This window comes from Pongo pygmaeus, chromosome 1 (assembly GCF_028885625.2).
Source record: "Pongo pygmaeus isolate AG05252 chromosome 1, NHGRI_mPonPyg2-v2.0_pri, whole genome shotgun sequence".
Classification (NCBI taxonomy): domain Eukaryota; kingdom Metazoa; phylum Chordata; class Mammalia; order Primates; family Hominidae; genus Pongo; species Pongo pygmaeus.
Genome location: NC_072373.2, coordinates 96,220,004 through 96,241,762, shown reverse-complemented (window position 1 = coordinate 96,241,762; position 21,759 = coordinate 96,220,004). Strand labels below are relative to the sequence as shown.

The 21,759-nt window shown below is 41.6% G+C and overlaps 1 protein-coding gene across 2 annotated transcripts in view; it reads right to left on the bottom strand.

The window, feature by feature from the left end:
* The window catches only part of NUP210L (nucleoporin 210 like), a 163,136-nt gene that overhangs the window by 125,788 nt on the left and 15,589 nt on the right, over window positions 1-21,759 (bottom strand). For both annotated transcript variants that reach the window (XM_054461107.1, XM_054461097.1), the window contains exons 6-11: window positions 20,362-20,494; window positions 18,057-18,215; window positions 10,954-11,022; window positions 8,992-9,098; window positions 8,014-8,154; window positions 790-927 (exon numbers count right to left, since the gene is read on the bottom strand). In XM_054461107.1, coding sequence (XP_054317082.1) covers window positions 790-927; window positions 8,014-8,154; window positions 8,992-9,098; window positions 10,954-11,022; window positions 18,057-18,215; window positions 20,362-20,494 — 747 coding nt within the window. The remainder of the gene's footprint in view (window positions 1-789; window positions 928-8,013; window positions 8,155-8,991; window positions 9,099-10,953; window positions 11,023-18,056; window positions 18,216-20,361; window positions 20,495-21,759) is intronic.

Sequence of the window (21,759 nt, the reverse complement as noted above, 5' to 3'; positions counted from 1 at the left end):
AAAACGCACATTACATTAAATTACAATCGGAAGAAAATAAAATTTAAGTGAAAATGTAAAACTTGACTGGTGAAATAAAGTCTACAAAATAATAACATAATATAATAAATTATTTTTGGACACATTAGAAACTGTGACACTAGGCTGGGTGTGGTACCTCACACCTGTAATCCCAGCACTTTGGAAGGCCAAGGTGGGTGGATCACCTGACGTCAGGAGTTCGAGACTAGCCTGGCCAACATGGTGAAACCCTGTCTCTACTAAAAATACAAATTAGCCAGGAGTGGTGGCACACGTCTGTAATCCCAGCTACTCCAGAGGCTGAGGCAGGAGAATCGCTTGAACCTGGGAGACAGAGGTTGCAGTGAGCCGAGATTGCACCATTACACTCCAGCCTGGGCAACAAGAGCAAAACTCCGTCTCAGAAAAAAAAAAAAAAGAAAGAAAGAAAGAAAAGAAACTGTGACACTATAGTAAAGTACCTTAACAGGCAAGAGAAACACTAAAGGGAGGCAAAGTAATGGTAGTGTCACAAAATGTCAAAAAAAGACACAACAGAACTTTATAAAACTCACAAGGAAAGGATATTGGGAAGAGAGACAGAAAGCATCTATAACCAAGTCTTGTTATAGATGACATTTTTCAAGAGTATAATTTTGGTTGTCACCAAAACCCAAGTTATACTTTTAGGATTGGGAGGAAATAAATGTAACATTAATCAAATTTCAATAAATTAAGCTATTAGAGAAACCGGCTTATCTCCTTGTGAAGCCTTATAGGACACCATACCTGTACTTTATAACGATATACCATTCCCATAGGATGATGAGGAAATGCCAGAAATTTGGGTGTAAGCATGATGGGAAAATAAATCTTCACTTCTTCTTGGTGTTTGATTAGAAATTTTATAGGCTGAATATCTTTATTCTATAAGAGCAGGAAAAAAGGAGCAAGATATATTTTATAAGGACTATTCTTATAATACACATTCATATACTCAAAACATCAGCAAAATGGTATGCTCATAAATTACTCAACCAGTTCTATCTATAAAAGAAATAAAGAAATAAATATTTCTCTTCACTAAATAAGCATAGCTACTATGGTTCAATAATAATGAAAATGAAATAATAATGAAAAGGGTTTTGCTAGACCTAAACTAATTAGCAGAATCAGGGAAAATAGCTTAAAATTCCCTGAAATAAAAGAGGTTTTTTAAAAAATCAACATAGGAAGGGAAACCATACTTTCAGAAGAAAGACCCCTGGACATCTATAAACTGTAAAGGCAAAGGGATACTATAAGCTATTCAGAAGAAAATGAGAATATTTAAAGGTGCTAAGGTAAGAAATTCACCTCATACTTAAAAACAAGCAAAACCCACCCATATATAGAGGGCCAACTTTTTGTGAAAGTTTCTACAGGGCTGGCCAGGAGAGGTGGCTCATGTCTATAATCCCAGCACTTTGGGAGGACGAGGTGGGTGATCACCTGAGGTCAGGAGTTCAAAACCAGCCTGGCCAACATGGTGAAACCCCATCTCTTCTAAAAATACAAAAAATTAGCCAAGCGTGTGGTGCATGCCTGTAACTCCAGCTACTTGGGAGGCTGAGATAGGAGAATTGCTTGAACTTGGGAGGCGGAGGTTGCAGTAAGCTGAGATCGTGCCATTGCACTCCAGCCTGGGCAACAATAGGGAAACTTGGTCTCAAAAAACAAACAAACAAACAAACAAAAAACCAAATAAATAAATAAATAATAAGGTTCTACAGGGCTGAATGTAGGACTTGGGTATGTGTGGATTTTGGTATATTGGGGTCCTGAAACCAGTTCCCCACATATACTGAGGGACAACTGTATTTAGAAGTGCATTATCCATGGTGTATATGTGCCACATTTTCTTAATCCAGTCTATCACTAATGGACATTTGGGTTGGTTCCAAGTCTTTGCTATTGTGAATAGTGCTGCAATAAACATACGTGTGCATGTGTCTTTATAGCAGCATGACTTATAATCCTTTGGGTATATATCCAGTAACGGGATGGATGGCTGGGTCAAATGGTATTTCTAGTTCTAGATCCTTGAGGAATCGCCACACTGTCTTCCAAAATGGTTGAACTAGTTTACAGTCCCACCAACAGTGTAAAAGCGTTCCTATTTCTCCACATCCTCTCCAGCACCTGTTGTTTCCTGACTTTTTAATGATCGCCATTCTAACTGGTGTGAGATGGTATCTCATTGTGGTTTTGATTTGCATTTCTCTGATGGCCAGTGATGGGGAGCATTTTTTCATGTGTTTTTTGGCTGCATAAATGTCTTCTTTTGAGAAGTGTCTGTTCATATCCTTTGCCCACTTTTTGATGGGGTTGTTTTTTTCTTGTAAATTTGAGTTCTTTGTAGATTCTGGATACTATGCAGCCATAAAAAAGGATGAGTTCATGTCCTTTGTAGGGACATGGATGAAGCTGCAAACCATCATTCTCAGCAAACTATCGCAAGGACAAAAAACCAAACACCGTATGTTCTCACTCATAGGTAGGAATTGAACAATGAGAACACTTGGACACAGAAAGGGGAATATCACACACCGGGCCTGTCATGGGGTGGGGGGAGAGGGGAAGGATAGCATTAGGAGATATACCTAATGTAAATGACGAGTTAATGGGTGCAGCACACCAACATGGCACATGTATACATATGTAACAAACCTGCACATTGTGCACATGTACCCTAGAACTTAAAGTATAATAATTAAAAAAAAAATGCATTATCCGAGGCGGGCAGATCATGAAGTCAGGGGTTCCAGACAAGCCTGGCCAACATGGTGAAACCCCGTCTCCACCTAAAGATACAAAAAATTAGCCAGGCATGGTGGCACGCACCTGTCATCCCAGCTACTCAGGAGGCTGAGGCAGGAGAATCACTTGAACCCATGAGGCGAAGGTTGCAGTGAGCTGACATCACACTATTGCACACCAGCATGGGAGACAGGGTGAGACTCTGTCTCAAAAAAAAAAAAAAAAAAAAAAAAAGGTAGTGCATTATTAAATTTATAAATATGTACTTTAAAAATCCTTTTATTGTTGATTTTAATCACATGATTGCAGACAAGGTATAATAATCTGGTAGTAAGATCTTCAAGGACAGTCAGAGAAACTTTTAGATCTCTTATGGGGATCTTGTGCTGGGAATTTAAAGCCCTGATCTAACCATTTTCTTTCCCCACACTATCCAGCACATTTAGCAACAATGATCAATCATATTAAATCCCTTACTTTCACTGTAATGTTTTATAGGAGCAACCAGTTGGTTACCTAAAGCTTTGCCTTCTCTATGCACTTGACTGGAGTGTGTCTACAGGTAATAATTTAAACAACTGTTTTGCTATTGTATGCCATGGAATACCAGTGCTCACTTTATTACTGGAAATAGGTTCATTAAATCATTTAAGTCTAATATCAGCGAACCCAGAACGAATTTGGAGCACCTATCTATGATAACTAGACTAAAAGATGGCCCTCAAAGATTTCTGACTCCTGGTATTCATCCCCTTGTGTAGTCCCCATTATGTAGTAAACATTGTCTTAGGATTGGTCTGAATAACCAATAGAATATGGCAGAAGTGCTTATATTAAAAAAGAAGAAAGATATAACCCAATGATCCATCATAAAGTTCTTTCACCGTAAGAAACTTTAAAGGCCGAAAGCAGTGGCTCACGCCTGTAATCCTAGCACTTTGGGAGGCCAAGGCGGGCGGATCACCTGAGGTCAGGAGTTTGACACCAGTCTGGCCAACACAGTGAAACCCCGTCTCTCCTAAAAATACGAAAATTAGCTGGGCATGGTGGCGGGCACCTGTAATCCCAGCTACTCGGGAGGCTGAGGCAGAAGAATCGCTTGAACCCGGGAGGCGGAGGTTGCAGTGGGCCAAGATCGTTTCACTGCTCTCCGGCCTGGGCAACAGTAAGACTCAATCTCAAAAAAAAGAAAAGAAAAAGAAAAAGAAACTTTAAAAAGAAAAGCAAATTAAATCCAAACTAAGCAAAAGAAAGAGAATAATACAAAAGCATAAATGAATGAAATAGAAAACAGACAAATAGAGAAAAGTCAATGAAACCAACAGTTGTTCTTTGAAAAACTCAATAACATTTATAAACCCCTAGCCAGACTCAGAAAACAAGAGAGACATAAATGACCAATATCAGGAATTAATAAGGGGACATCACTACAGATTTTATAGACAACAAAAGACTAGTAAAGCAATATTTTGAACAACTTTATGTGATAAATTCAACCACTTAGATAAAATGGACAAATTCCTTCAAAGATACAAACTACCAAATAACATGAATGGCTGTATATATATTTTTTAAATTGAATTCATAGTTTAAAAACTTCCCATACACTGATTATTAGGAAAAGGAAAATGAAAACCACAATTAGATACTACTTATTACCCATTAGGATGGCTATTATTTAAAAACAAAACAGGCCCGGCGCGGTGGCTCATGCCTGTAATCTCAGCACTTTGGGAGGCCAAGGCAGGCAGATCATGAGGTCAGGAGATCAAGACCATCCTGGCTAACATGGTGAAACCCCATCTCTACTAAAAATACAAAAAATTAGCCGGGCATGGTGGCAGGCGCCTGTAGTCCCAGCTACTCAGAGGCTGAGGCAGGAGAATGGTGTGAACTCGGGAGGTGGAGGTTGCAGTGAGCCGAGATTGAGCCACTGCACTCTAGTCTGGGCAACAGAGCAAAACTCCGTCTCAAACAAAACAAAACAGAAAATAACAAGTGTTGGAAAGGATGTGGAGAAATAGGAACACTTATACATTGCTGGTGGAATGTAAAATAGTGCAGCCACTGTAGAAAACAGTATGGCAGTTCCAGGGCCAGGTGCAGTGGCTCACACCTCTAATCCCAGCACCTTGGGAGGCTAAGGTGGGTGGATCACCTGAGTTCAGGAGTTTGAGACCAGCCAGGGCAACATGGTGAAACTCATCTCTACAAAAAAATTAGCTGGGAGTGGTGGAATGCACCTGTAGTCCCAGCTACTCAGGAGGCTGAGGTAGGAGGATCACTTGGGCCCAGGAGGTCAAGGCTGCAGTAAACCGTGATGGTGCCACTGCAATCCAGCCTGGGTGACAGAGTGAGACCCTGTCTCAAAAAAAAAAAAAAAAAAAAATCCACAAAAAACTACTAGAGCTAATAAACTAATTCTGCGAAGTTGCCATATACAACATCAACACACCAATGTCAGTTGTATTTCTTTTTTTTTTTGAGACGGAGTTTTGCTCTTGTTGCCCAGGCTGGAGTGCAATGGCACGACCTTGGCTCACTGCAACCTCCGCCTCCCAGGTTCAAGCTATTCTCCTGCATCAGCCTCCCAAGTATCCGGGATTATAGGCACGCGCAACAACGCCCAGCTAATTTTTGTATTTTTAGTAGAGATGGAGTTTCACCATGTTGGCCAGGCTGGTCTCAAGCTCCTGACCTCAAGTGATCCACCTGCCTGGGCCTTCCAAATGCTAGGATTATAGGCGTGAGCCACCTCGCCCATCTGGATTTGCATTTTCTTAATGACTAATCATGCTGAACATCTTTTAATGTGCTATTGGCCATATGTACATTTTCTTTGTCCTATATACTATTTTTGCAACTTCTGGTAAATCTATAATAATTTCAAAATTAAAAGTTTAAAAAGTTATTAATGGGCCAGGTGCCATGGCTCACTCCTATAATTCTAGCACTTTGGGAGGCCAAGGCGAGTGGATCACTTGAGGTCAGGAGTTTGAGACCACCCTGGCCAACATAGTAAAACCTTGTCTCTACTAAAAATACAAAAATTAGCCAGCCATTGTGGCATGATCCTGTAATCCCAGCTACTCGGGAGGCTGAGGCAGGAGAATCGCTTGAACCCAGGAGGCAGAGGTTGCAGTGAGCCGAGATCGTGCCACTGCACTCCAGCCTAGGTGACAGAGTGAGACTCTGTCTCAATTAAAAAAAAAAGAGAGAGAGAGGCTGGGCGTGGTGGCTCACGCCTGTAATCCTAGCACTTTGGGAGTCCACGGTGGGCGGATCACAAGGTCAGGAGTTCGAGACCAGCCTGGCCAATATGGTGAAACCCCATCTCTACCAAAAAAAATACAAAAATTAGCCGGGCGTGGTGGCACATGCCTGTAGTCCTAGCTACTTGGGAGGCTGAGGCAGGAGAATCACTTGAACCCAGGAGGCAGAGGTTGCAGTGAGCTGAGATCACACCACTGTGCTCCAGCCTGGGCAACAGAGTGAGACTCCATCTCAAAAAGAAAAAAAAAAAAAAGAGAGAGAGAGCAGAACAGGGATGGTAAAAAAAAAAAAAACAGATTTGACAGGTATTTAGAAGAATTGACATGACAATAATGTATTGAATACAGAAGCTGAGGGAGAAGGCAGAGTCAAGGGTGACTTCGGAGAAAAAGTAGGTTTGGGAGAGGAAAGCAGGTTTGGCAGGCTAGTAAAAATGAGGATACTTATGTATTTTGGAGGCATTAGAAACAGATTCATTCCTTATCTCTTTACTCAATAACTCCATTTCTGTTGTTACACAGTATGGAAATAATCCAAAAGGAAAAAAAAATGTACAAAGATACTCAGTTATGCCATTTACAATAGTAAAAAAAAAATGGAAATAATGCAAACATTCGATGTTTGGGGCATGAGTAAATAAATTGGCATATTAAACCTCCGGATTTTTAGAATTAATAGTACTCTATGCACCTGGTAGTGGTGGCTCACACCTGTAATCCCAACACTTTGGGAGGCCAAGGCAGGAGGAACACTTGAGCCTAGGAGTTTGAGAACATTGTGGGCAACATAGCAAGAACCTGTCTCTACAAAAAATATAAAAATTAGCTGGGTGTGGTGGCACATGCCTGTAGTCCCAGCTACTTGGAAGGCTAAGGCAGGAGGATCACTTGAGCCCAGGAGGTTGAGGCTGCAGGTGAGTTATGATGATGCCATTGCACTCCAGCCTGGGTGATAGAGTGAGACTTGTCTCCAAAAAAAGAAAAATAAAGTACGCTATGTGGACCTGATGACACATGGAAATGTGCATATGAAATACATTATGGCTGGGTGTAGTGGCTCACACCTATAATCCCAGCACTTTGGGAGGCTGACATGGGAGGATCACTTGAGCCTAGGAGTTCAAGACCAGCCTGCGCCACACAGTGAAACGTCTTCTTTACAAAAAATTTAAAAATTAGCCAGGTGTGGCCAGTTGTGGTGGCTCACGCCTGTAATCCCAGCACTTTGGGAGGCTGAGGCGGGTGAATCACTTGAGGTCAGGAGTTCAAGGCCAGCCTGTCCACCATGGTGAAACCCTGTCTCTACTAAAAATACCAAAATTTGCCAGGCATGGTGGTGGATGCCTATAAACCCAGCTACACAGGAGGCTGAGGCAGGAGAATCACTTGAACCCAGGAAGCAGAGGTTGCAGTGAGCCAAGACCACGCCACTACACTCCAGCCTGGGCAACAGAGTGAGACTGTGCCTCAAAAAACTAAACAAAAACGAAAATTAGCCAGGTGTGGTGGCATGTGCCTGTAGTCCCAGCTACTTGGGGGGCTAAGGTGGGAGATTGCTTGAGCCTGGGAGGTCCAGGCTGCAGTGAGCCATGAGTGCACCACTGCACTCCATCCTGGCTGATGAAATGAGGCCCTCTCTGAAAGAAAGGAAGGAAGGAAGGAAGGAAGAAAGAAAGGAAGGGAGAGAAATGTTTTTAATGAAAGCTGAAACCCCAAATGATATATACACAATGACCACAAATGCAGATATTTTAACGTACAATAACATAGATTAGAACAGAAAATTTGTAGAGGTATAAACTTACGAGTGTGCTGTATATCTGTTTCTTTATTTTTCTGAAAGATAAAGGTGGTATATGCTATATATCTGCTTGCAAATCAACAAGTCAGCCAAGCCTCTTCAGTGTTCTTAGAATACAAACACTGTCTGTTTAATTCCTACCTGGTAAATGATGGAGGTCAGGGATGCATTTATTACCACAACACCATCTTTCAGGGCTTTTACTATATGGTAAGATCCATTCACAGTAGTTAGTTGCTCTTCAAAGTACTCCTTAGGAAAGTCGTGTGTAATCCTGAGATTCTGAAAATCAGCCCCACAGTAACACAAACCTGAAGATATGTTCTTTCCCTGAGGTCATCTTAATCCCAAAGCATCTATAAAAACTGTAGCTATGCATTCATGGAATAAAGAGATAAAAACAAAACTTTTGCTCTCTCTCATGGAAATTATAAGTTGGGGAGATATAATTTTAAAATGGTACTAGTTTTTGAAAGATCTATCAATGGCAAACATCAGGAATAGCAAGAGTCAAAGCTTATACAAATTTTAGAGTAATTTTTACCATTTTATAAATTGACTGTTCTCAGGATGAAATAAGGACCCTAGAGAGTGAGTACAATACTTCACATCTGATATTCATATTACTACTCTCCCCACTACAAAACTCTGGTAACCATCTCGGATGTGAAGTTGTAGAATGAGGACACCCTCCAAAGTGTTATCACTGGTACTCATTTCACCTCTTTTCTATAATTCTGACCAAATTATATCTTTTACTTCTGATTTAGCATTCCTCAAGAACAGAACTAGCTGGGCACGGTTGCTTATGCCTTTAATCCCAGCTGAGGCGGGAGGATTGCTTGAGCCCAGAAGTTGGAGGCTGCAGTGAGCTATGATCACACCATTGTACTCCAGTCTGGGTGACAGAGCGAGACTGTGTCTCTTTAAAAAAAAAAAGAAAAAGAAGAAGAAGAAGAGAATTAATGATAATAATAAATTAGCAACTTGCTTTTCCAGAGGTAAAAATCTAGAATCAAAGAAAGAAAGAGGGCTTTCTAGCCAGGAAGATGGTCCACTTCATATCTTATGTATCTTATCCCTACAAGGAGCTCAGAAAAATAAAAAAGACTGACTCACATCTGAAATATAGACCTTTGTGCTGCTTTTATCGAAGATGTCTACTGTAATGACATATACCTGTCCCACCTCTAGACTCCATCGGTTTCCAGGTTGGACAGTGAAACCTATACACAAATCAAGAAACAAAAATATTAGAAGAGGCTAACATTTTTCTACAATGAATTTAAAAATACAATCTTTATAAAGCTGTTCAAACAGCAAAATTTATTAATAGATGGAGATGGTTTCCAAAGTAGGTTTTTTTTTTTTTTTTTTTGAGAGTCTTGCTTTGTCACCCAGGCTGGAGCGCAGTGATGATTTCGGCTCACTGCAACCTCTGCCTCCTGGGTTCAACTGATTCTTGTGCCTCAGCCTCCCAAGTAACTGGGATTATAGGTGTGCGTCACCATGCATGCTCTGCTAATTTTTGTATTTTTAGTAGAGATGAGGTTTTGCCATGTTGGCCAGGCTGTTCTCAAACTCCTGGTCTCAAGTGATCTGCCTGCCTCAGCCTCCCAAAGTGCTGGAATTACAGGCCTGAGCCACTGTGCCTGGTCTAAAGTAGATTTTTTTGTTGTTGTTTTTTGAAACAGGGTCTCACTGCCACAGATGCTGGAGTGCAGTGGTGTCATCATGACTCACTGCAGCCTCGACCTCCTGGGCTCAGGTGATCCTTCCATCTTAGTCTTCTGAGTAGCTGGGACTACCGGCTTAGAACACTGCGTCTGGCTAATTCTTCCATTTATAGTAGAGACAGGGTTTCACCATGTTGCCCACACTGGTCTCGAACTCCTCAGCTCAAGCGATGTGCCAGCCTCAGCCTCCCAAACTGCTGGAATTAGACATGAACCACTGCACCCAGCTCTCCAAAGTATATCTTTTAGTTCCTTCTCTCAAATTGTATAAGGCTTGGCCTGGTGGCTCACACCTATAATCCTAGCACTTTGGGAGGCCAAGGAGGGAGAATTGCTTGAGCCCAGGAGTTTGAGACCAGCCTGGGCAACACGGCAAGATCCCATCTGTACAAAAAAATTAAAAATTAGCTGAATGTGGTGGCTTGTAGCTATAGTTCCATTACTCAGGAGACTGAGGTAGAAGGATCATTTGACCCCAGGAATTGGAGGCTACAGTGGGCTGTGATTATACCCATTGCATTCTAGCCTGGGCAACAGAGCCAGACACTGACTCAGACAAAAAACAAAAAATTGTATAATAATTTAGGTTTCCAAAAATCCTGGTTTAATTTAGCTCATCTCAGGTATAAAGAAACACTTTAGGCTGGGCATGGTGGTTCACACCTTTAATTCTGGCACTTTGGGAGGCTGAGGAGAGCAGATCGCTTGAGTTCAGGAGTTTCAGACCAGCCTGGGCAATGTGGCAAAATCCCATCTTTACAGAGAACAAAAATTAGCCAGGCATGGTGGTGCACCTGTAGTCCCAGCTACTTGGGAGGCTAAGGTGTGAAGATTGCTTGAGCCCGAGAGGCAGAGGTTGCAGTCAGCCAAGATCATGCCACTGCATTCCAGCCTGGGTGACAGAGCAAGACCCTGTCTTAAACAAAAACAAAAACAAACACAAACAAAAAAAAGAAACACTTTCACTTATATCTGTAGACAAGAAGAAACCACACTTTCAGCTCATTCCTAATGTGTCAGGCAATATTTCAGCTTCTTTCAGTCAGATTCATCGTTTCATATGGCCTATGAGCATTAAGATTCTTTTTTCCTTGTATAAAGTTTCTTTTCCTAACCTCAAAATTGTATTATATGGATTTTCATATTTTTTTCACAATCTGTTTCAACATGCTTCTCTTGTGATAGCATTTAATCAGAACAATTTGATAAAACATGTCAAAGTAAGGTTGAATTTGAAATTAAGTCCCAGAATGAAAGTTGAAGTTGAAGAAATGCTGTATAATGCACTCATTTTAGTGAAATCATTTAAGCTATCCACCTTTCTGAAAAGTATGATCTAAAATACCTAAAAATCCAGGCTCTACAACATATATGGTGCAATTTGGGAGTCCAGACACAGATCGCATATGAACATCTTAATTTTTGCTTAAGGAAATCATGTGAGCCAGAGTTGGGTGAAAAGATGAGGTACCAAAGGAGAAAAACAAACAAACAAACAAATGCACAAATGAAAACAAACAAAAATCCTATCTTTTATTATCCTTTGGAAAGCCAAAACTTAAATGTGTATACTTCTGCAAAAAGTCTGAGGGACTCTTAGTCATCTTATGAGTCAGGTATTCTTGAATTTCAAATTTGAGGAAGATAGAAAGGGAGAAAAAAGATCATGCTTTGTGCTTTTAATATTAATGTAGCTGCAGAACCCTTTCTCCAAATAAACACCTACATAGGAGCCCAGTATGGAAGCAGGACGAAGTGGCTCCATTCTGGAGGAAGAGACCTTCTGGCTGAAGGGATGAACTGTTGATGGAGGCAGAGGGAGAGGCATGACTTGCCATCCAGCAACATGCCTAGAACTCCACAGATAGTTTCAAAATTACTAGTTGATTTTCTGTTATTTGCAGTAAATGTTTAATACCAAAATGTTCTCTACTTGCCATCAAAGATACTTCTGGGTCACTTATACCTCATTCTACCACTACCGTTTCAGATAATCCTGGCAGAAATATAAATTTATTCCAGTATCAGTCTATATAGAATCTAATTAAGAATATGCTTTGTTCTCAAAAATATACTACATCCAAAAGCTAAGAATAAATTACTTCTGCTCTGAGAAACACATAACTGGCCAGGCACGGTGGCTCATGCCTGTAATCCCAGCACTTTGGGAGGCCGAGGCAGGTGGATCACTTGAGGTCAGGAGTTCAAGACCAGCCTGGCCAACATGGTGAAACCCCGTCTCTACTAAAAACACAAAAATAAGCAGGTGTGGTGGTGCACTCCTGTAATCTCAGCTACTCGGGAGGCTGAGGCAGAAGAATCACTTGAACCTGGGAGGCAGAGGTTGCAGTGAGCTGAGATGGCACCACTGCACACCAGCCTAGGCAACAGCAAGACTCCATCTCAAGAAAAAAAAAAAAAAAAAAGGCTGGGCATGGTGGCTCACACCTGTAATGCTAGCACTTTGGGAGGCCGAGGGGGGTGGATCACAAGGTCAGGAGTTTGAGACCAGCCTGGCCAACATGGTGAAACCCCATCTACTAAAAATACAAAAATTAGCTGAGCGTGGTGGCAGACACCTGTAATCCCAGCTACACAGGAGGCTGAGACAGGAGAATCACTTGAACCCAGGAGGCAGAGGTTGCAGTGAGCCGAGATCGTACCATTGCACTCCAGCCTGGGCAACAGAGCGAGACTCCATCTCGAAAGAAAGAAAAGAAAAGAAAAGAAAGAAAAGAAAGAAAGAAAAGGAAGGAAGGAAGGAAGGAAGAAAGAAAGAAAAAGAAAGAAAGAAAGAAAGAAAGAAAGAAAAAGAAAGAAAAAGAAAGAAAGAAAGAAAAAGAAAGAGAAGAAAGAAAGAAAAAGAAAGAGAAGAAAGAAATACATAACTGACATGGCTGAGCAGAAAACACTCAATCTGACATACACTAATTTAGACTGGGCACAGTAGCTCATGCTTGTAATCCCAACATTTTGGGAGGCTGAGATGAGAGGATCACTTGAGCCCAGGAATTCAAGACCTGCCTGGCCAACATAGTGAGACCCCATCTCTAAAAAAAATTTAAAAATTGGCTGGGCACGGTGGCTTGCGCCTGTAATCCCAGCACTTTGGGAGGCCGAGGTGGGTGGGTTGCCTGAGGTCAGGAGTTAAAGACCAGCCTGACCAACATGGTGAAACCCTGTCTTTACTAAAAATACAAAAATTAGCCAGGTGTGGTGGCAGGCACCTGTAATCTCAGCTACTCAGGAGGCTGGGGCAGAAGAATTGCTTGAACCCAGGAGGCAAAGGTTGCAGCGAGCTGAGATTGTGCCATTGCACTCTGTCACCCAGGCTAGAGTGCAACAGCATGATCTTGGCTTACTGCAACCACAGCCTCCCATGTTCAAGCGATTCTTCTGCCTCAGCCTCCCAAGTAGCTGGGACTATAGGTGAGCGCCACCTCGCCCAGCTAATTATTGTATTTTTAGTAGAGACAGGGTTTGCCATGTTGGCCAGGCTGGTCTCGAACTCCTGACCTCAGGTGATCCACCCGCCTCAGCTTCCCAAAGTGTTGGGATTACAGGCGTGAGCCACTGCGCCTGGCCCCTTTTTTTTTTTTTTTTTGAGACAGGGTCTCACTCTGTCAGGCTGAGTACAGCGGTACAATCACAGCTCACTGCAGCCTCTCTAACTCCTGGACTCAAGCGATTCTCCTACCCTCGGGTCTCTGAGTAACTGGGACTATAGGCCTGCACCACCACATCTGGCTAACCTTTTACTTTTTGTAGAGACAGGGGTCTCACTATGTTGCCTAGACTGGTCTTAAATTCCTGGACTCAAGCAATCCTCCTGCCTCAGCCTCTCAAAGTGCTGGGGTTACATGCATGAGCCACTGTGCCCGGCCTAAAGCAAATCTTCTAAATACTTTATGGTAACTCTGTGCCAAACTTAGGTTTAGTTCTGATATGTACTTTACTATAATATTCATAAAATATAAGAGCTAGGGCCGGGCGCGGTGGCTCACGCCTGTAATCCCAGCACTTTGGGAGGCCGAGACGGGTGAATCACGAGGTCAGGAGATTGAGACCATCCTGGCTAACATGGTGAAACCCCGTCTCTACTAAAAACAAATACAAAAAATTAGCCAGGCGTGGTGGCAGGCGCCTGTAGCCCCAGCTACTTGGGAGGCTGAGGCAGGAGAATGGCGTGAACCCGGGAGGCAGAGTTTGCAGTGAGCCAAGATGGCACCACTGCACTCCAAGCCCGGGCAACGGCGAGACTCCATCTCAAAAAAAAAAAAAAAAAAAGAGCTAGAAGGAAAGTCAAAAATAACAACATTCACTTCATTTTACAAATGAGGAAACATCTCAATAGATCTCTAAAACAATTCATTCTTCTGATATTGGAATAAGATATCAGAATAAGATCTAAGCCTTCTATCTGCATTCCAAATCTCATTTTCTGTTGCCTCTTAGAAAACATGCTCCATCAACTGGCTCTCCTTTCTCCCTTATCTCTGCCATCTTTTTCTGTCTAATTAAGAGAAATGTTCAAGTTTTTCCAATCTTAAAAAAAAAAAGTATTCCTTGTGTCTTTTTCAAACTTCTACTTTGTTTTTGTCCTTGTGAAAGCCAAGCTGTTTTTACTGACAAAGTGACCCAAGACCTCCTAGTTACTACAACCTTTCAGTCTTTATCTTGACATCACTACCAGATTTGACCTGTTGAACAGTCTTCTCCTCTTTGTAAATTCCTAATTTGGTTATCAGGAAACTCCTCTCTCCGGTTTTTCTTTCTTTTTTTTTTTTTTTTTTTAGTTGAGACTCAGCTTCACTCTGTTGCCCAGGCTGGAGTGCAGTGGTGCCATCTCGGCTCACTGCAACTTCTGCCTCCTAGGTTCATGCGATTCTCCTGCCTCAGGAGTTCCTCCCGAGTAGCTGGGATTACAGGCGTGCACCACCACGCCCTGCTAATTTTTATATTATTAGTAGAGATGGGGTTTCTCCATGTTGACCAGGCTGGTCTCAAACTCCTGACCAGTGATCCACCTGCCTCAGCCTCCCAAAGTGCTGGGATTACAGGCATGAGCCACTGTGCCCATCCTTGGTTTTTCTATAATACTGCATTTTAAGCATTCCTTTAGATCCTCCTCACACGTCCTCTTTTCCCATACGAACCTTAAAAGCTAGCATTACACAATTTTGTCTTTGGCCAAATTCTCTCACTGTATATAATTTCCCTAGGTGATTTTGTCTACAATAACTCCAACTATCACCTATCTATAAACTAACTTTCAAATATCTATCTTGATCCTCAATCTTTCTTGATCCTTGAGATCTATCTTGATCCTCAATCTTTCTCCTCCAGAGGCATAATGAAAATTTCTGCTTGGATGTCTATCCCACAGTTTCGATGTTTTAATTTAACATGTGAAAAACTGAACTCGCTACCTTTTTCCTTAAAACTGCTCTTTCTCTTATATTCTCCATCTCCATGAACAGTTCCACCAGCTACTCTATGCCAGGTGCTGGGACACATTATGAATAGTCACCATCCATGTCCTCAAAAAAGATATATAAATAGACAAATACAATGTATTTTAATATTTGATACTTTGGAAAAAAATAACAATATGAACTGAAAATATGGGGGAAAAAAAGAACATTTAAGTTCACCTGGGGAATTCAGGGAAGTGCCTGACACAGAGTTGGGGCTCAATAAATATTGAGTAACTTAATTTATTTTGTAAGTATGATTGTATTTGTTGAAAAATGTCCTGGGTACCTTAAAATGACTAAAAAGCAAACAACATTGGATCAATAACTCTCCTTAATGTGTGTTAGACAAATAATATAGGCTGCTAACTAACAATATTATACAAGAAATACTGTACCTTTCAAGCTTGATAGAATTTTTTTGGTGTTAGCAACTTATCTTGAAGTGGAGTAGCAGAACTACTGCTCCTTTCGGAGCAGGGCTACCCACGTGTGCCCAGAGTAGAGACATTCTTATTCAGAGTAAGCCTACTAGGCCCTACCTAATCTGCCCCTCCCCTACTCTATTACTTCTACTATTTCCTGATTCACTGCACTTTAGCTTCACTGTCTTCCTTACTCTTCTTTAATCATGCCAAATATGCTCCTACTTCAGAACCTTTGCCATTGCTCTTTCCTTTCCCTAGAAGTCTTTCACCAATTATCCACATGGCTTATTGTGCCAGTGTCGCCTCATCAGAGAGGACTTCTCTAACTATGCTAGGTAAAGACTGGGTGTGGTGGATCCAAGCACTTTGAGAGGCCTGGGCAGGAGGTTCATTAAAGGCCAGTAGTTCATCCAGCCTACTCAGCCTAGCAAGATCTCATCTCTACAAAAAAAGACACAATTAGTATGGCACGGTGGTGTATGTCTATAGTCCCAGCTACTCAGAAGGCTGAGGTGGGAGGATTGCTCAAGGCTACTGTGAGTTATGATCATGCCTCTGTACTCTAACCTGGGCATCAGAGTGAGACTCTATCTCTAAAAAAAAAAAAAATCTGGCTGGGTGTGTGGCTCATGCCTGGAATCCTGCACTTTGGGAGGCCAAGGCAGGTGAATCGCTTGAGTCCAGGAGTTCAAGAGCAGTGTGGGCAACATGGCGAGATCTCGTGTCTACAAAAAAATACAAAAATTAGCTGGGCATGGTGGCACGTGCCTGTGGTCCCAGCTACTTGGGAGGCTGAGCTGGGAGGATCACTTGAGCCTGGGAGTTTACAGGTTGCAGTGAGCCAAGATTGCACCACTGCACTCCAGCCTGGGCAACAGAGTGAGACTCTGTCTCTACAAAAATAATAATTTTTGGCCAGGCACAGTGGCTCATGCCTGTAATCCCAGCACTGTGGAAGGCCAAAGTGGGTGGATCATCTGAGGTCAGGAGTTCGAGACCAGCCTGGCCAACATGGTGAAACCCTGTCTCTACTAAAAATACAAAAATTAGCCGGGCATGGTGGCGCACACCTGTAATCCCAGCTGCTCAGGAGGCCGAGGCAAGAGAATAACTCGAACCCGGGAGGCGGAGGCGGGAGTGAGCAGAAATCGCGCCACTGCACTCCAGCTTGGGCAACAAGAGCAAAACTCCGTCTCAAAAAATAATAATAATAATAATAATATTTGAAGAATCTAACTATACTGGACAAAATGGCAGTTTGCATACCCAGAGCTTAGAACAATGTTGAGCATATAGTAGAAATATAATAGATATTTGCTGAATGAATTTCTTTCAGATTAAAATATTCAAAAAAATTTCCAAATAAAACATAGAGAGATGGAGTCCAAATCATGTTTCAATTTTCTGAGAATTTAAATCTTCATTCTCTTCTGTTTTCATTGACTATTACAGATCTCTGTGTACTTTTCTTTTTTTTTTTTTTTTTTGAGATGGAGTTTCGCTCTTGTTGCCCAGGTTGGAGTGCAGTGGCAAGATCTTGGCTCACCGCAACCTCCACTTTCCGGGGGTTCAAGCGATTCTCCTGCCTCAGCCTCCCGAGTAGCTGGGATTACAGGCATGCGCCACCACGCCCGGCTAATTTTTGTATTTTTAGTAGAGACAGGGTTTCTTCATGTTGGTCAAGCTGTTCTGGAACTCCCAACCTCAGGTGATCAGCCCGCCTCGGCTTCCCAAAGTGCTGGGATCACAGGCGTGAGCCACCATGCCCGGCCTCTGTGTACCTTTCTTTGTTCAATCCTTGCATAGCAGGTTTAGTGAATTTTTAAAAATTGCTCTCAACACAATAAAAATATTAGTTAAACAGCTACTGGAGATAATAGCATATTTTCTCAATTATCATGTACAAATAGAAAAGAACAAATTAAATAAAATTCTCACATGTTCTTCCAAACTCCGTTTTCCCCATTCCCCTAATTCCGGTTTTTTATTTCCCTAATTACAATTTGATTGAGGTTGCAAATAAGCATTGAAGTTAGTAGATCCCAAGTTCCAACTATACTCCTTTTCTCTACTTACTCTGCTAGAAATTATGACAGTAATAACTTATAATTCTTTATTAAAAATAAAACCTATAGAAAACACTGTAGTAGTACTATAATCATTCCTTTTTTTTTTTTTTTTTGAGACAGAGTCTCGCTCTGCCCCCCAGGCTGGAGTGCAGTGGCACGATTTTGGCTCACTGCAACCGGGTTCACGCCATTCTCCTGCCTCAGCCTCCCGAATAGCTGGGACTACAGGCGCCCGCCACCACGCCTGGCTAATTTTTGGTATTTTTAGTAGAGTCAGGGTTTCACCGTGTTAGCCAGGATGGTCTCGATCTCCTGACCTCGTGATCCGCCCACCTCGGCCTACCAAAGTGCTGGGATTACAGGCGTGAGCCACCTCGCCCGGCCATAATCATTCTTAATAAATTATTTTACCAAAGAACATGTCTAGAATGCTCAAGGAAGTGTAGACTGGCAGCTAAAACTTGAACAAAAGGATACTTTTATGGACAAAGACAAGATTAGTCTGGCCCAGTTGTGAGGCAGTCACCATGGCTGTTTTGTCATCCAGTATAGCCACTTTCTCAGAATGAGACCCATTAAGTGCAACTCTATGGTCTTGCAATTCCAGTATATAATGTTCCAGGGGAAATTTCACCTCTGTAAGACATGAAAGATACATAAATGTAATGACAGCAGCCATTCCAGTAGATAATGATGTATTCTTGATCAAAAAGGAATGATCAGGAAGCAGACATAAAATAAGAGTATGATCTGCTTCTAATGTTTTTCCTGCTATGACGAATTTCTACATGTAACCATTTGGGGGGGAGTATATGAGTTAAAATATATTGTTGGAGGCTGGGTGTGGTGGCTCCGCCTATAATCCCAGCACTTTGGGAGGCCAAGGCGGGTGGATCACCTGAGGTTAGGAGTTCGAGACCAGCCTGGCCAACATGGTGAAACCCCGTCTCTACTAAAAATACCAAAATTAGCCAGGCGTGATGGCGTGTGCCTGTAATCCCAGCTACTCGGGAGGCTGATGCAGGAGAATGGCTTGAACCTGGGAGGTGGAGGTTGCAGTGAGCTGAGATCAAACCATTGCACTCTAGCCTGGGCGACAAAGCATAACTCCGTCTCAAAAAAAAAAAAAAAAAAAAAAAATATATATATATATATATATAGAGAGAGAGAGAGAATTGGTTTTGCTTGTATTCTCAAAAACTAGTGAAATGAGTAGGAGGAGGGGTCATCATTAGTAAGAAAAAGATTACTGTTAATGGAGCCAATACATACTTTAAAAGCTCAATGTAACTTTTAGGCCAGGTGCGGTGGTTCACGCCTGTAATCTCAGCACTTTGGGAAGCTGAGGTGGGTGAATCACGAGGTCAGGAGTTAGAGACCAGCCTGGCCAATATGGTGAAACCCCATCTCTACTAAAAATACAAAAAATTAGCTAGGCGTAGTGGTGGGCTCCTGTAATCCCAGCTACTCGGGAGGCTGTGGCAGGAGAATCGCTTGAACCTAGGAGGCAGAGTTTGCAGTGAGCCGAGATCGTGCCACTGCACTCCAGCCTGGGCGACAGAGTGAGACTCCATCTTAAAAAAAAAAAAAAAAAAAAAAGCTCAATGTAACTTTTAGTATCAATAGAATATTAAGCTTTCAGTCAATTAATTGAGTTTCTCAAGAAACAACTTTTGCAAAGATCATTGCAATGATCATTCAAGTCCCTTCGGTAAAGTGTTTTAACTTGCCCTTCAAAAGCTAGTAAAGCTTTTGTTGTTTTATTTATTTAGTTATTTTTAGAGATGAGGTCTCAGCTTGGCATAGTAGCTGACACCTATAATCTCAGCCCTTTGGGAGGGAGGCCAAGGTGGGAGAATCACTTGGGGCAAGGAGTTCAAGACCAGCCTGGGTAACATAATGAGATCCCATCTCTCACAAACAAAAAAAAAAAAAAAAAAAAAAAAAGAGGCCAGGCGTGATGGCTTACGCCTGTAATCCCAGCACTTTGGGAGGCTGAGGCGGATGGATCATGAGGCCAGGAGTTTGAGACCAGCCCAGCCAGCATGGTGAAACCCCGTCTCTACTAAAAATACAAAAAATTAGCTGGGCATGGTGGTGCACACCTGTAATCCCAGCTACTCAGGAGGCTGAGGCAGGATAATTGCTTGAACCCAGAGGTGGAGGTTGCAGTGAGCCAAGATCATGCCACTGCACTCCAGCCTGGGCGACAGAGAGAGACTACATCTAGAAAAAAAAAAAAAGAGCTCGATATGGTGGCAGGAACCTGTAGCTCCAGCCATTCAGGAGGCTGAGGTGGGAGGATCACTTGAGCACAGGAGTTCAAGGTTGCAAGGAGCCATGATCATGCCACTGTACTACAACCTGGGCAACAGAGTGAGACCCCCATCTCAAAAAAATAAAAATAAAAAAATAAAAAAGATATGGGGCTCTTGCTCTGTTGCCTAGATTGGTCTCCAACTTCTGGCCTCAAGCAATCTTCCTGCCTCAGCTTCCAGAGTAGCTGGAATTACAAGTGAGAGCCACCATGCCTGGCTAGTTGTTGTTTTAATAGAGAGTTCAGATGCCTGTTGGCACTGAAGCTAAGCAGCCTAACTATGCCATTAATATGTTCAAGATATGGGGCTATTTCTGTCTAATATTAGTTAAGTACAGCAATTAATACTTTACCACAAAATCTGAAAACACAAGTATTTTTCATATGTAATGTGGAGTTGCTGATCTTGTCAGCAGAAAAGATTTGGGAAATGTGAGTCATAGGAGAAAAAATAAATCACCTTACCTGTCATTCTCCCTTGAACCATTTTTGCAACTTGGTATTTAATATATGTTCCTACTAAGAGATAAATATCATGGGATGGTATAAGAAATATATTCTCCAAAACAAGCAGACGTATTAAGGCTGCTGCCACTTTCTAAAAGAGGGAGGGAAAGAAAAAAAAAAACAGTTTCCATGGACGGAATCCTCACAGTCATCTTTCTTGTTAAAAGCTTACTTCTTTTAAACTTCTTTTAAAATTTTTTATAAAGATTTTTTTAAAAGCTTTCCTAATCACAAGTCATAATTTCAGCTAGCCTTAAAAAGTGATTATGAATCTTAATACCTTATTAACTTTCTAAGGTACTCAGACTTAGAACAAAAAAGTCTTCTAAAAGAAAAAAAGTAGGTAAATAAAAAGTCAAGTATGCTGAAATGAGAAAAGGTAAGACTCAATTGTAGAACACAGAAATTCTTTTAGCCAACCTCCAATTAACTGACTTGCCAGATTAAGTTACTTTCCACTCTCTGTTGAACACACTGATTTTTATGAAGATTTACCCAATGCAAGGTTGGTAGGCTTCTCTCTAGGAGGTCCACACACTCATGTTCTTGCCATTGAATTAAATGCTTACCAAAAAAATTTGTTTTTCCCAAACCTATTTATGCAAGTTGTGCTTGTAATTATAATCACATTAAAACAAAAACTATAGATGTGAAAAGAGAACTGTTATTTCTATTAAAAATTTAAATGTTTCAAAAAAAGTTAAAGGCAAGCTGCTAATATGTACTATCAATTAGGTATAAGTGAGAAATGTAAAATATTAGGGAAAATCCTTTAAAATATAAATGTCTGCACTCAAATTCTTCCTGCATCTAAATTTTTACTTGACTAGAAATTAGGGCCGTGCGCGGTGGCTCACACCTGCAATCCTAGCACTTTGGGAGGCTGAGACAAGTGGATCACTTGAGGCCAGAAGTTTGAAACCAGCCTGGCGCATCATGGTGAAACTCTGTTTCTACTAAAAATACAAAAATTAGTTGGGCATGGTGACACACACCTGTAATCCCAGATATTCGGGAGGCTGAGGCACAAGAATCACTTGAAACCCCCCCACCCCAAAAAAAGGAAGAAATTAGAAACTGTAGTTTATCGGAGAAAGTGTATGTAGATTTCAAATCAGTGAACTCATGGTCAAAGAAAGGCCTTGCACCTACATCAAGGATTGGTGAATAAAATGTAGTTATATATTTTAAGTGAAAATACCAGTCACATTTGTAATTGTAATCAGGCAATAAAATGTTTAAGATAATTTTTTAATGCTTACCTACTTCAAATAACTTTTTCAATTAAATGAGCAACTATTGCCCCAAATCACATCAGACTAGAGGGCTTCTACTATAGATAAACATAAAAAACTA